Raw genomic sequence first — 16,152 nt, forward strand, 5'->3', positions numbered from 1 at the left:
CAAATTCAGTGCTTTTTGAGATCTGTCCTGATAAGATTTTCTGGATAGCTTGTCTGGGCTTTCTTGTCCAGTAGATTTTTCAAAACCTCCTTTACTGCAGTGTCTGTGAAATAAGATTGGCTTTATGGCTGTTTTTTTTTTTACTTTCTCCACCTTCCAGATTTACCTTATTTCTTTTCGTTCTGTAGCTATCACAATAATATTAGCTTACCCTCAACCTGGAATAATTTATTACTCTCCTTTCTCGAATTTTGCAGCACTTTACCAATAGTGGCTTCTCTCCTTCCTCTATCCCCATTGTATTTCCTTCCGCCTTTGTGTATATACATATGTCTATATAAATTTATGTGTCTTTGAATAAAATTCATTTAGAAATGCTTAAGGATTTATGAAATGCTTTCCTCATAGATATGAGGCTGTTATTACCATTATATTTGAAGGATGATTTAATTGAGGCTACAGAAGATTAAGTAACTTCCAATGTCATCTGGCAATAGAGTTGAGACCTAAAAAGAAATCTGCTCATGGCAATACTATCTTGCCACTACACCATAATGCTGTCCCCATATACTGTTTGGTATTTTACAAAGATCTTAAACACATTTGCTTATCATCTCATAGTCACCTCAAATGTTAGGCATAGTTTTAGTGGTTAATACTTCTTTCATAAAATATTTATTAAGCATTTATTTACAGTAGGGTCAAGATGGTAACAAAGGAAACTATTAACTGTAAAAATAACTTTTAATTATAAGAATTTTTTGAAAACTATCTGCTCCACATTTGAATTTATAGTATTCCAACCATCTTATGTACTTGTAATTTATTTGTATTTTATTTATCTGTGTTCTTGTCTTATCTTTTCTTAGCAAATTATAATCTCACTGCAAGAGACTGTTTCTTATTTGTCTTTATATTTCTTTCCTGGCATCTATCACTCTATGTTAGTTAGTCTTTAATATGTGTTTGTGAAAAGAATAAACGAATGCTTGCTTAAAATGCAAAACAAGACTATAGTTATGTGGGTTCCTCTTTTAACCAGAAAAGTTATAGATAGTCTTGGGAAATTGCCTATTTCATCTTAATCCATTTAAACTTTAATTGGGAGGAAAAAGTACCTGGAAAACATAGAACTCTATTCATAAAACCTTAATATAAACCCATAATTTTAACCTGAGCTCTTATAGTAAACAAGCTAAAACTTTCAATAGATATTCTCTATGAGCAGGTTAGGATAAAGATCTAGTGGTTAGTGATAAATGTGTGTATATGTGGGGGAAGAGAACTGAAAATATCCTTGTTAATCTCTACCATTTTGTCTATGTGTGTTTCATAGACCTAATTATTTCTTCAGACTTTCTTGACAGAAAGGCAAAATCATTCCCTCTTTCCCCCCAATTTCATAACTATGTAAATTATTGAAATAGAGACATCTGATATATTTGATTCCCTTACTCTGACTTTACCCTGAGCCTCCTCTTCCATATTCATAGGGTAACATTCTGAATGAGTTTTATCAAGTTACACTGGAAAAGGAAAAGAAAAGAAATAAAAGATCAAGAAGCAAACTAGAAGAAGAGCAGAAATAGGAAAGTTAAAAAAAAAAAAGTGAATGAAGCTGCCCTGAGGGGGTGAGATAATAGGATTGTAAAGAGGAAAAAAAGGAGAATGGGGGGATAAAAAATGATAAAGAGAAGAAAGGGGAGGAGTAAAAGGGCAAATCCTATTGGATGAGACCTATCAGTTTAGTGTTTACATAGTCAGCATAAATTAGTTTTTGTTATTTTAGCTCCAAAATAATTTTTCCTCTCCAAGCTTACCAATTACTGACTACATTCTTAATTATTTCACTAAACTAATCCTATTTAGGGAGGTCTTTTTAGGTATCCTAGATATTAATATTCACATTGTGAATGCAGAAGTGGTAATTGGGTGTTAAACTGATTACTTTGTAAAGTAACTAATAATCTACATTATTTGGAGTAGGATCAAAGTTTTAGAATTGGAAGGCTCCCTTATTCTATGGAGTAGTTATGACTTGCTAAGATTATTGAGGGATTAAGTGCTAGAGTTAGATTTGAATCAAAGTCCTCAGTCTCTTGTAAAATACATCCAGAATCCTCCAGCCCAGCCATGTTGTATCTGTGGAATTTCAGAGCAGTTGATCCTTCCATCTTACCTTTTCTTCAGCCCTCTGTATCTAAATTATGCCAGAAATGTATTGTTAGTATTGCCTAGTATTCATTCTAGGAGAGGCAGTATCCTATCTCTGACATCCTGGCTGGTAGCTGGGTCAAACCACTTAATCTCTTAGTGCTTAGTTACCTATCAATGATTATTAAATGCAGAGAAGATGATAAAGTACAGAAGCAGAAGAATTTTTTTTCACTGGAAGTTCCCTATACCAATGGAGTCCTAAGTTTGGTTTCTATTTTTATTTTCCATCATTTCATTCTAAAACTATACCAGATTAAAAAATGAAATGAGCTTCTATCAAACATGGATACTTGAAGAATTTTTAGCAATTATTTGCCCTGGATATTTAAAAACCAGCTGAACTCTAATATCGTATTTTAAATTCCTTTTAATGAAATGAACATTGAGGCATGACCTCCTCTGACACTTGATAACTCACTTTTCAGTTTTTGTTTGTATTTGAACCTACCTTCTCAATTTCATCAAACATTCAACAAACTCTTTTCTCCAGGGACCTTTAATCAAAAGCAAGCCAAAATGCTGGTTTTGTCTGAACTAGTAATATTCTTGAAGGTAGTTGGGGAGGTAGAGGAGGCCATACCTTCCCAAAATAAAAAGGCTATGTGAAGGCATGGGGCTATAGCATAGCAACTAGATGGTGAATAGGATAGAGGACTAGTTTGGAGTCAGGAAGACTTGAATTCAAATATGACCTCAGATTTTATGAGCCGCGATGTCTGCAACTCACTTAATCTCTGCCTGCTTCACTTTTCTCATCTGTAAAATGGAGATAATAGCATCTACCTCATAGAATTGTTGTGAGGATGAAATGAGATGGTAATCATAACACACTTAGCATGGTATCTGGCATATACAAGCCCTTTATAAAAGTAAGCAAATTATTGTTAGCTGTTAACCTAAAATGTTTTAAATAATCATTATGAGTAGATCTGATCCTAAAGTAGGGTAAGATAATTGTGCTTCCAGATAAGATTGATTAGTGTGCCTAGAAATACCTTTACATAAAAAGAGATGTAGAAATTTAAAATTACACTAAAAAATGCCAGAATTCTCCTTCATGGCCCCTCTATCTCTCTCTGCTCCTCCCTCTCCCACTGTCCTCTATGAGGGTGTTACTTCTCATTTTAATTCATGATGTTTTCAAGTCCAAAAAAATATATATAAACCATTATTTCTTTTTATGGGAATTATAATGCATCTATAATCCCGTTTAGTATAAAAGGCACTTATTTATTACATAAACACTTCTTGAGTGCTAACAATTTTCTACTTGAGAATAATACTATCAAGTAACTGAGATTAAATTGTTTTTTCTTTTTTTGCCAAGGCAATGGGAGTTAAGTGACTTGCCCAGGGTCACACAGCTAGGAAGTTAAGTGTTTTGAGACCATATTTGAACTCGGGTCTTCCTGATTTCAGGGTGAGATTAAAACTTTTTAAAGGGAGGTAATAGGCACTAGCTTTCTGAAGTACTGATACAAAGAAGGTTAAGAAATTAATAAGGTTAAATATTACATATGTAAATGTTAAATGTAAATATGTAAAAGGTTAAATATTACATTTATACATATATGTACTGAATGGGATTAAATTATTTTCCCTGTAGTAATTATAAAGCTATGGGTTTATTAGGGCTTCTTAACTTGTTTCTCATTCTTAAATTTCTTTCTGGTGGCTTTCTCACTAGTAAACACCAGATTTTCTTCAGTTTTCTTTGTTTACATTGTAACTTTTAACAACAACAAAAAAAAATCCCTTTCTATCTTAGTTGTCTACTAGGAGTAACTCTCCTTCCAATTCCTTGGCAGAGTCCTTTTATTCTGCATACCTCATTTAATTTATAACCCTCAGGAAATACTGGCCTGGCCAGTGGGAATGATGAACAAAGAAAGATTCTTTTTCATCTATGACAGTTCTCATTCTGTTATTCCTCACACCAATATAGCCATCATTTTAGTGCCATGTTTGGAGGCTGTCTTATCACAGTAAAGGAACAGAAGCCAGACTGTGCCAGAACAGTGGACAAATAACACGGCCTGTAGTGGCTGGGAGAAATGTGGTGGAAGGACAAGGCTTGGGTCCTACCTAATCTTTACCCACTTGATTAGAAGAGAGCTGTATCTCAGAGTTGCTTTGCTCCATTTCTAGAGAACATATTGACCATTGTCCTAAGCTACATATTCACAATTCTATTCAGAATACTTTTCTTTTCCAGTTAAAGCCCATTTCTCTATATGGTGGCCTAATATATTTTTAAATCAGTTGATCAGAGTTTTGGGCAGTATAGGGTGGTGAAATGGAAGAAGCAATCTTTTCTTCACGTGATCTATGTTGTATTTTATAACTTATGAACTACATGAAAGTAGTTAGGTCTGCAAATCTACCTTTTACAATTATCTATTTTTTTATTTTTAAAATAATTGACACTCATTTTATTTTCAGCTTTTACTTTGTTACTTTGTATTTTGTGATACAAATTTAATTGTAGCTGTCTTCAAATGATTTCATTTAAAAATAATATTTATTTTTTCCCTTTCTTTCCTTTCTTTACTTCCATAGCTTTTTTAAAAGGTCCAATAGTTGTTGGATTTGATTGATATTTGCTTTGGTTCATATTTCTGAAGCCTACTGAATTTAGAAAAGTTATTTGTTTAAAATGATTATTAATTTAATACAGACTATCCACAAATCTTTTGAGCAAGTGGCAGAATTTGAAATGTGTTGTTCTCACGATGGGGAAAGATAAGGAAATCTTGAAAATTTACTTTGTGACTGGATGATGGAGGGGAGATAGAAATGTTTATTTGCCCACGTAAGTCTAATGAAGAAGCAGCAAATAGAAATAAACTTTAAGGTTAAGTAATTTGCCATTTATCAGGGTCAGTTTTATCTATAATTCCTAAAAATGATTATTCTTTTTTTTTTTAACCACCTAAGAAAACAAGATGTTGTGGAGGTCTGACTTGAATTTTTGTATTACTGTACTCCTTATTTCTAAAGTAGCCTTACAGTGCTTTTTTTTATAAGAGTCTACAGTTCAGTTTTGTTCTTTGGGCTCAGAGTAAAGAGCTTGTTCAATTCAAACACTGAATAGCTTTGTTCCTGACAGCTAGTGGTCAGCTCCCTGTTTTAAAACAATCAATTGGGTGCCACAAGCTTAATTTTGCAATTGTCTCCTAGTCCTTAGTCAGCCTCAGCCAACCAGCACTTCTGTTGGGGAGCCCACAGAGAGGCCTTGTGTCCTGGGCCTTTAACAAGGGGTGGTTAATAATCCCAGGGAGATGCCTATATAGGTTTGCCTACCAGTGGATTTGATAGTACATGGAAGGAAGACTAATATCGTGTTCTCTTGATTGCTCATTGCTGTTCTAGCCTTTTATTCTGGTATGCAGAATCTGGATCAGTAGTATAATCAAAGCATGGGATGGGACAGAAAAGAGAAACTTTGAGACATGGCAATACTGAATCATGATGATTTTCACCTAAGAGTTTTCAAAGACTTAGTAGCTTGTGTATAGGAATTTGTGTCATTCAGACCATTGTTTCATTATTTTAGATTAATGAGCATATAATTCTCCTATTATTATTATTCACCTCTAGTGAAGACTACTAATTAAGTAGAATCAATAAAGTGTTTTTTCCCTCTCTTTGACAGGATATGATGGAGCTGCTGGAGGAAGACCTCACATGCCCTATTTGTTGCAGCTTGTTTGATGATCCCCGGGTTTTGCCCTGCTCTCACAATTTCTGCAAAAAATGCCTGGAAGGTATCTTGGAGGGCAATGTTCGTAATATGCTGTGGAGACAATCCCCTTTCAAGTGCCCCACTTGCCGGAAGGAAACTTCAGCTACTGGAGTCAATAGCCTGCAGGTCAATTACTCCCTGAAGGGAATCGTGGAAAAATACAACAAGATCAAAGTCTCTCCCAAAATGCCTGTTTGTAAGGGTCATGTAGGACAGCCCCTCAACATCTTCTGCTTGACAGACATGCAACTAATCTGTGGGATTTGTGCCACTCGTGGCAGCCATACCAAGCATGTCTTCTGCTCTATTGAAGATGCCTATGCTCAGGAAAGGAGTGCCTTTGAGTCATTGTTCCAAGGTTTTGAGACCTGGCGTAGGGGAGATGCTCTTTCTCGCCTGGACACCTTAGAGTCAAGCAAGAGGAAATCTCTTCAACTTTTGACTAAGGATTCAGATAAGGTGAAGGAGTTCTTTGAGAAACTGCAGCACACTTTAGAGCAGAAGAAGAATGAGATCCTGTCTGACTTTGAGACCATGAAGTTAGCAGTCATGCAGACCTATGACCCAGAGATCAATAAGCTCAATACAATCTTGCAAGAGCAACGGATGGCTTTTAACATTGCAGAAGCCTTCAAGGATGTATCAGAACCCGTTGTATTCCTACAGCAGATGCAGGAATTTAGGGAAAAAATCAAAGTCATCAAAGAGACCCCTTTACCTTCCTCTAATTTGCCTGTTAACCCTATATTTAAGAACTTTGATACTAGTCAATGGGAGAGAATAAAACTAGTAGATGTGGACAAAATGTCATTGCCTCAAGAAAATATCCCATTCACCAGCAAGATTCCTTGGAGCTTTTATCAGATATTTGTGGTGCTCTGTCTTGTTGGCCTTCTTGTTTACTTCACTCCTACAATGTCCCTGGATGGGACCTTATTTGATGATTTCTCAGTTTGGAAAGCCCATCTTTCCAGCTTCAGTTCCTGTTATCTAACAGAATCAGCAGAAATTGCAGATCAAGCAATTTTGTATTGGGAACAGGTGGTGGATGGGGTTTTTGTTTTCAGTGAAAGGTTCAAGAATTACACTTTGGTGTTGCTGAATGGTATGGCAGAATTTGTTTGCAAATATAAGCTATTATAAAAATCTGTTGCAAGTACACAATCCTATTTCTGTCTTTTGTATCTAGCTGACAGAACTAACCTATAAACCTGTGAAAAACAAATTAAAAGACATACTTGCTAAGAATACATTCTTTAAACTAGTGAGTGGCTTGGTTGGATAGCTTCTGGTAGAGATATCTTTGTACAGAAGCATTCCCATGGAACCAATATTCTGTGCATGTGTATACTGTTCAATATGATGGAATCTTGAAGTATCATTTTTCCTCAGTGTTTTTTTAAGCAAGCTTCTCCCTCTCCCAACTTGGTTTTTGTTCAGGCTGTGACAAAAATGGAAAACACAATGGAAAAAAAAATGTGATCTATAACACTTTGTACAAATTGACTACATTAGTATAAATTATTTCACAATCATACAATAGAGATTGTGCTTGGAAAGTGGTATTTTTTTCTATTGATATCTCCCAGAATAAGACATTTAGAAACGCTAAACTCAGTTGATTTTCCTTTAAAAAAAAAAAAAAAAAATCTAATGATGGTCCAATATTGAATCTTTATATTAACTAAAATAATTGGGTTACATTTTTTGGATGGGATATAGTAGTATTTTCAGCTTACTTCCTTCCCTCTTCTCCCCCACCTTAATAATGTTATCCTTGAGGTATTCTGCTCTATTCTTAATGATCTCTAAATATCAGAGGCCATATGGTTTAGAAATATACTTGAAAATGTTAGATTTGTGATATATTAATTTTAGATTATTTTTTAAAAATAGCCTTTTTACCTTTGCAATGACCCACAGTACTTAAAAAAAGTTGCAAGTTTCTGTAGTTAAATATGGGAAATTGTTTTTACTTGTTTCCGTTGGATCAGAACTCTGCAGGTATAGATGAAAGTAAGAAATAACCCTAACATATGGCAGGAAGAACTCTCTCTGTCTCTCTCTCTCTCTCTTTCTGTCTGTCTCTCTCTCATTTGTGTTCTAATTGGAGCTAAAATATAAAGGCAGCTGAACTACTAAGTGAACCCTTATACTTAAGGGAATAGCTTTATTCTTGAAGGACTCTTCAAATCTAAAATTTTGTGATTCTGGACAGGAGAGTAAGAGAAGGGAAGTCAAATTAAGAAGCTGGTGGAATTGCAGACTTTTATTTAGACATAGCTTAAAGTTTGGAGAATTAAAATATGGGTAAAGTATTGGCTGCAATACACCTAAATATCATGGTCTAACACTGTGGCTTTAATGAGAAGGCATTGGGGCATTTTATACTGAATGGCTTACAAACATAGAGTTCTTACTCCCTTATCTTTATTATTCTCCATTGCATTTATGAGAATATTTCTTTATACCCAGAAATTTGAATTTATCTTTTAGAAAAGTGGTTTAGAATTTTATTTTAGGATTGTTAATTCTTTGAAACAAATCATTTCCTTAAGTCATATTTTTAATATTTCATATTGCTTTGAAGATAATCTTTGATCAACATTTTAAAATAAAGGACAAAGGGTTACTTCAGGTTGAAATTTCTTTTCTAAAGTACCTGTCTTGACAGCATTCCAAAAGTACTCAGCCGTTCCACCTTTCATTTCCTATACTGGCAGTTTCCAAGCAACCCGACCCTGCAAACAAAGCTGCTGGATACAGTATTTACTTTACTACTGTTACCTGGGAATCCAATCTTGTTTCTATTGCTTTCTCCCCTCTCTCACTTAGATACAACCAACATCTCTGATTATAGATTTGTTTTTTAGTTTAGAAAATCAAGCTCATGCTTTTCAGCCCGTGGTTGGAAGCTAAGGAGAATGAGTGGTCAGGAACTGGTCACTTTGAATGTAGGAGGAAAGACATTCACAACACGGCTTTCTACCATACGACAGTTCCCTATGTCTCGGCTGGCACGAATATTAGATGGTCGGGACCAAGAATTCAAGTTGGTAAATGGCCAAATTTTTGTGGACAGAGATGGTTTGCTGTTCAGTTATATCCTGGATTTCCTGAGAACTCGACTGCTTTCCTTACCCACTGACTTTTCAGATTACCCAAGACTTCGAAGGGAGGCTAATTTCTATGAACTTGATCCTCTGGTTGAGCTTCTTGACCAAGAACTGCTAAAGCCTAAGCCAGAAATTTTAGAGGTACGTTTTACATGTCAGGACACTCGAGCCTTTTTCCGGGTCTTTGGCTCCTGTAGCAGCACAGTTGAGATGTTAACTGGAAGGATTACAGTGTTTATAGAACAGTCCTCTACCCAGAGCTGGAGCAGTAGCTCTTTCCCTGCTCAGACGACTTTACTTCCATTCCCACCACAAAGACCTTCATACCACGATCTGGTTTTCCAGTGTGGCTCTGATAATTCTACTGGTAACCAGGCCGAAGCCAGGTATACTGTTCTGTTTCAATATGGCTCCTTGCCTCTTCCCCTGCCTTCCTTTTGTCCAAATCTTTGATGTTTTTATCAAAACAAAATTTCTGATGCCTAAGATAATTATTTTCCTAGACAATTTTTGTTCTTCAAAATGGTGCTTTGAATCTACCAGTGGAATGTGAAACAAAGGATTTTTAAAGATCAGTTGTTTCAGTGCCAATGAAATTGACTTTTTTTCATTGAAAAATTTTTACTTTCTTTATAGAAATTATTTTAATTTGACATCTCTTTATGGTTTATTTTCACCTTAGGAGGTTCTTTTTTTCTTTCTTTCTTTCTTTTTTTTTTTTTTTAATTTTCAAGGGAAGATGTTTTTATCCCACTGGCCATTTTCCCATATTTCATCTTTGGCATTTTGCTTCTTAGTCACCCAAGAAGTATGTCTTTGTATTAAAGGTGGTTTTATTACAATATTTTTTTAACACCCAGTTCTTGACAGGATCCTAAAGCTGGCTTCCAATAAGTTGCTACATGGAAGTTTTTTTATTTCTAGTACTTTTCATTCCCTTGTGTTACTGAATGTGTAAGATGGCATTTCTTTTTGGGAAACTGACCAAGTTTGGTTAAGTTTAAAATGTGTGAATAAAAAGACATTAGTTGTTGTGGGTTATTGTCCTAATCTTTAAAAGTTACTATCAAGGACACCCATACTATGTATAAATTGGTGATACTGTCTTAATTGTGAGTGGATGGCTAATAAATAGATGAGAAAGGGATATGTTAAGCTTTTTTTACTTTAATGGGGAATTAGTAGCTATTTGAAACTTTTTTCAAAAATTAAAGAAATGAGGATAAAGTTAAAGAATATGTTAACAGAAATATTCCAGGAGGATAAAAGAATTTTAACAAACTAGGTTTTGGGTACACATATGCTCAACACAGTTTGGAATAAAATAAAAGTTTTGAAAAAGCTGATAGGCAAAATAAGAAAACTTAAGATAGGAACCAGGGATGATAAGGCATTGCTAAGTGACATACTTTGGTTATATTTTTTAGGGCCATACTAATTTTAAAATCTTAGTGTGAGAATACCATCAATATTTTAAAATCTTGTGATTTTAATAGTTAAATCACCAGCATCTGCTGATTAAAAGTTTTGATTGAGTTTATGAGTTTCTTCTTAGCTTGAGTGATAGAAGTTCTTTTCAGTAGTATTTGTTATCCTGTTCTAAGCAACAAGTAGAAGGCAAGATGGTAGAAATGAAAAGACTGCAAGATTGGTAGTAAGAGACCAGATTTTAAAAAGTCACTTAATGACTCTGGATCACAATTTCCTTAGCTGTAAAATGAAAGTATTGGTCTTTCAGAGGTCCCTCCTAGTAAAAAATGTATGAGCCTATCATACCATATAAGTGTTTTTTGATCTACATATGAGTGCTGCGTTCAGAGAAGGCAGATAATCTGATTAAATGATCTTTGATGCTAGAATGAAATAAATGACATGCTCGAGAATCTATTCTTAAACTGTACTTTCTGCAGGTTAGAGAGGGAATGCTTATGGGCCTGGGTCTTTCCTTTGTCATCCTGAATCAAAATGCCTGATAAAGGGCAGGGAAGAAAAGGGTCAGTTTTGGACTGACTTTTCTGGCTTTAAAAGAAGCACTGAAAGAAAACCCATTGTGTTGGGTAGCCATCAGTCTAGCTAGCATATAATCTAGATGTATAAATTATCATCCATTATTCCAATGAGCAATAATCATGTCCAAATCATTTATTAGATTAAGCTCTTAAAAGCATGAATACTTTCATCAGCATCAGAAATATTTGGATTTGCTGTTTTCTCGCAGCTACAACTCATTTGATTAAGTCCAACCTAATTTCACAGATCTTAGATATTTTCTTCTGTAGATATTCACTATTGCATCTGGTTCCATGAATTTTTGTTTTAATTCTGGGTCAATTAAAAAATGTGTAAACCTTTTAAATGTAAAAAAAAATTTGCAAATTGTTTTTTAGTTTTTCCTTCATAGACTATACCTCTTTATTTTTCTTATGGTGCCTTGGAATCTTTGTACCTCTGACTTGGGGGTTGGGGAAATGGTAGGGAGGGGGTCTTACATGGAAACTTGTTCTTTGATTCAACTTTTCCTGATAATGCATACTATGTAATGGTTTACTCTGTATTGTATATATTATATAGAATCTAGTTCTTTCAGATGTCTAGTAAATTGTTTTTTCCCCAATGTGTTTTTTATATTTTAAATGTGCACTTGGTTATATTTTCTACTTTGGGAGTAGAGAGAAATACTTTTATTAACATTAAACAAAGTTGTAACAGTCATTTTTTCAATATACAGCTTTCTTTTTGGGGGTAGAGAAATGTGTTTTGTAATTTTCAGAATACTGTTTTATTTTTTGGATATTTGGATATTAATAAATTTGAGAAATGGCTGCATAGCATTGAGCACAATGTTTAGTTAAACTCTTGTTTTAGAAAAAAGTTGGTCTTTTTACTCTACAGATCTACAAAAAGTTCAGGTTTTCAATGGAACTAGTGAAGATTAGTTTCTTATCAAAATGGCTTCCTTGAACGTTACAAGCCAATTACCTTTATAGTAGGGGTTGGTACATCTGATGTAAGGTAGTAAAGAGGGTATACATATAAAGATAAAATGTTCTTGATGTTGTACATAGGAGGAGGAAACACATAGCTACTTATTACTATGTCACATTATACATTCACCATGTCAACAGAACAAATCTGAATGGTTTAAGGCAGGCAGAGGCTTTATTTTCCCTGTCTTATGTGGTCTGGTTTTATGAATTTTGCTGAATTCACCAGATGACTGTGAACCTCTCCCTACCTCTTATTTTGGCTATGTAAATAAAAAAATTATTTCAAAAGCTTTGCTTCTTTGGAAAATTGTATTTAAAAGTACTTATTATTTAGTCAATATCAAATCATATCTTAAGTTTAAATCTGTAGAAACCTGTAATGCTAGTTGTATATATAGTTTGGGGAGGGCTTAAAAAACATTAATCATTTATTCTGCTTTAGGTATGTTTCTATAAAGCCTGATAACCGAAAACTGGCCAATGGAACTAATGTACTAGGACTACTTCTGGATACTTTGCTAAAAGAGGGCTTCCACCTGGTGAGCACTAGGACTGTGTCCTCTGAAGATAATGTTGAATGCTACAGCTTTGAAAGGATGAATAGGCCTGAAGAGTTTACCACAAGTGAAAGAGTGACACCAGAGCTCACTGCTGCAGCCCAGCTGTTGCCAATACAGCCTCAGAAAAAGAAATGAAGTGCCTCATCCTCATATTAAAAGGAGATAATTCCTTTTAAAACAACAACATTTCAGAGGGAAAAAAAATATGTGCATGTACATATATAGACACACATATTTTGGAAGGGGTGTGGGAATTTCGTGCTTTGGGTGGAGTGTGCTGATGTGCTAAATTCTGAAATAAAAATACTACATCTCCTGCAATCATTCCACAAGCAGTGAGAGCTGCCTATGAGCAAGAATGTCCAGAACAAAGTATATTACACTGCTTTAGGAATCAGAAATTGAATTTATGGAAGGACGATGAGGTGGGCAGGAGTGGCAGTTACAGTGTTTGTTTTTTTTCTGTTTGGTGTGAGCATTATTTTAAAAATTTGGGTTTTTTTTTTGGTTTTTCTTCCACTTTTTCTTCTAAAAAAAATACTGCAGCAAAACCTGGAGTATTTTTTCAGCTAGATCTTTAAAGGATCTTGGAGATCTATTTCTGAAAACACTACAAACCTTTCTTTAGAAATTCTTAAACACATAAAAAGGAAAGATATTAATATGCTCTACAGACATCATAGTCATTATAAATCAGTGGGATAGGTAACAAAACTACTATTTCTCTTTTGCCCACTTAATCGGGAGTGGAAGTAAGCCCACTGTTATCAGTGGGCTGATAGTGTTGAGAAATAGTAAAGGAAGAAGAAGGAGTGCTAAAAATATGAACATCACATTCTACAAATTAACTAGTAGTTTCCCCAACCCTTCCCCCCTGGATAGAGGATTGGGGTATTTTTGTTTTCCCTTCAGTCTTGGAGAGTCGAGAGGGCACTAACCATTTCATTACCTCTGCATTTGTCTTAGAGGAGGTCTTGAGTCAGACCTTTCTTTTTGACATCTGGAAGACTAGGAAGATTTTTCTAAGAGTTTCAATTAACTACAACAAAAGTAGTCAAATGAGAGTTTGGAAAAGGTGTCTTGGGCATTCAGTTCTAAAATTTTCAAGGTACTTTCTCTGCAAGTAGCAGCCTTTACAGTCATCCTCAGTTTTCTACATATATGGTTCCATGAGTTTTCTTATAAATGTGTATCTGGCTTCCTTTCATAAGTGGAGTAAGTTTTAGGGCTAATTCCCCCATATGAAATAATTATCTAATTTGAGATTTCCCACTTTGGTGAATAATGATTTGCATACTTGCCTTTGGGCTAAAGATTCCTAGAATGATAAATGTATAATTTTGTACACTCAATAAATTCCATTTTTGTTTTCAAAGAAGGAACTGAGAATGTGACTATTTGGATATAGCCATTTACTATCTGTGGGACCTTGAGCAAGTGATTTTCTCCCTGTGACTCGGTCTCCTCTTATGTTAAAAGAGAGAGTTGGATTAGATGGCTTCTAAAGTCACTTCCAGCTGATATCAATGACAGAAAAAGATTCTCCAGCATCTATTACATTTAGAAGATTATTAGAATATGCTTTAAGAAAAAAAAGGTTACAGAAGGAGGCCCCTTCTGTAGTTCTGTAGGGGAATATAACAGAATATGGTTTAGGATCTGTGAATTTTTGGGCATGGGAAACCCCTTCTGGCTGAGGCAGCATGGCACAGGACTTAGATTCAGGAGATTTATGTTCAAATCCTGGGTACAGCTAGGTGGCACAGTCGATAGAGCACTAGCCCTGGAACAAGGAGAACACGAGTGCAAATTAAGCCTCAGACACTTAACTAGTTGTGTATTCCTGGGCAATTCATTCAACCCCATAGGCAATATGGATTTCTGTATCATCATTTGTAAACTGACAAGAGGATCTTAGAAACTTCTTAGGTATCTTTAAATAAAAAATCTATGTTCCTAAAAAATAGGTACCAATGCAGGTTAGCTCCTTCTTTGTAACTTAAAAGTTGCCGAGATCAAAGATGTCAATCTGATTTTGGTGGCTCCTGCTCCTACCTGAGTTGGTCACCATTTGCCTAGAGCACTGAGAGGGGTTAGGTGATGTAGTAGTTTAGGTCCAAGGGATGGCTAAAATTCATTCTCTCCTCAAATTTGCTATTAAAATTTTTCACTTCCTCCAAGAGTGAATTAAGGCACTACTTGTTCTGTGTGGCCTTTCCAGATTATTCTTCACAAAAGTGTTCCCTCCCTTCTCAAACATTCCTAGAGTACTTTGGATTTTTTTTCTTTCCCCTTATAAAACATACTATTCTTTTAGTAAATAGTAAGTTCTTTAAAAACTGAAAGCCTTGCTTTCATCATTTTTAACTCTTATTTACCACAAATATCAATTTTAATAACCTATTATACTATACTGTGATATTCTGAGTGTTATTTTATTACTAAAAATGGACATGGTAAAAAAAAAAATGTAGATGAAGGTTGCCAAAGAAGATACTCAATTCGGGAAATGTTTGGACTCCTATAGGTATGTTTTTATTCTATGTTTATAGGACAATTGAAGGAATGGGAATAATGCTTGGTGAGCTGGAATGTATAAACTGCCACTAAGATGTCCCATGAAACCGAAGATGTCCCATGAAATGCAACAATTATACTTTACAAAAATAAAACTGGGTTTTGAACTTTGAAGAATACCTAGAGATATGATCTTATTAACCCTCTCAAAGATCTAACTAAGCATAGAAAGTCGATATTGAAATTGAGATTCTAGGAAGCAGCAATAAAACTAAGTTGTGCCTTGAAAAGAAAGTGATATTTTCAAAGGAAGCAGGAGTAAGTAAATGGTAAAATAATTGAACATTTGCACAGAATCAAGGGGCTTTTGGTTTCTTGGCTAAATTGGTTCGTTTGTCTTTTATTTAAAATCATAACAAAACAATGACAAAAGTTCATGCTATAGACTTATGTAGCTTTTGCAAACTGCCTGCTACCACTGTTTCCTTTGCAAAAGAGAAGCAGACTTATTTCAGTTCACTAGATTAAAAGGAACTGTTGGGATTGGTGTTTTCTATGGTTCAAGAGGATTAGAGTTTCGAATCAGTTCCAGGGTTTTACCTTTGTTTTGTAAGGATCTGCAGCTTGTGTTTCTATATGCCTGGAAGATTTCTTTCTGGGTTAAGATTTTTCTGAAAAGCAGCACAAACCTAGTGTTGAGTTGAGCTTTTGTGTGTGATTGTAATTTGCTGATTACAGTTGTTCCCAGGTCATGGTAAAATTATCACAGGTTTGGGTTCCTGCTAAATTATGGTTGACCAAAAAGTCTTGAGATGTGGTAACAGTGAAAAGCAACTTGGGAACTATATATTACAGACTAATGTCTTCCTTCTCTGTGTTTCTCACATGTGCATTGTGGTTGCATTTTCCAAAATCTAGTATCACTTTATAATCTTTATTTTTATTAATTTTAAATAATGAACTATAAAAGTGTTCATATTAAAATAAATGAATATTACAAGAGACTTTCC

The 16,152-nt window shown here is 34.8% G+C and overlaps 2 protein-coding genes across 6 annotated transcripts in view; both read left to right on the forward strand.

The window, feature by feature from the left end:
• The window catches only part of TRIM13 (tripartite motif containing 13), a 57,707-nt gene extending 49,455 nt beyond the window's left edge, over positions 1-8,252 (forward strand). For all 5 annotated transcript variants that reach the window (XM_031961954.1, XM_031961953.1, XM_031961952.1 and 2 more), the window contains exon 2: positions 5,873-8,252. In XM_031961954.1, coding sequence (XP_031817814.1) covers positions 5,876-7,105 — 1,230 coding nt within the window. In that variant the 5' untranslated portion in view covers positions 5,873-5,875 and the 3' untranslated portion in view covers positions 7,106-8,252. The remainder of the gene's footprint in view (positions 1-5,872) is intronic.
• Positions 8,253-8,838: 586 nt separating this feature from the next.
• Positions 8,839-14,152, forward strand: KCNRG (potassium channel regulator). The gene is made up of 2 exons (XM_031961958.1): positions 8,839-9,464; positions 12,508-14,152. Exons 1-2 carry the CDS (start codon positions 8,887-8,889, stop codon positions 12,758-12,760), a joined length of 831 nt encoding a protein of 276 aa, XP_031817818.1. The 5' UTR covers positions 8,839-8,886; the 3' UTR covers positions 12,761-14,152.
• Positions 14,153-16,152: the final 2,000 nt, after the last annotated feature.

Source organism: Sarcophilus harrisii, chromosome 3, assembly GCF_902635505.1.
Source record: "Sarcophilus harrisii chromosome 3, mSarHar1.11, whole genome shotgun sequence".
NCBI lineage: Eukaryota > Metazoa > Chordata > Mammalia > Dasyuromorphia > Dasyuridae > Sarcophilus > Sarcophilus harrisii.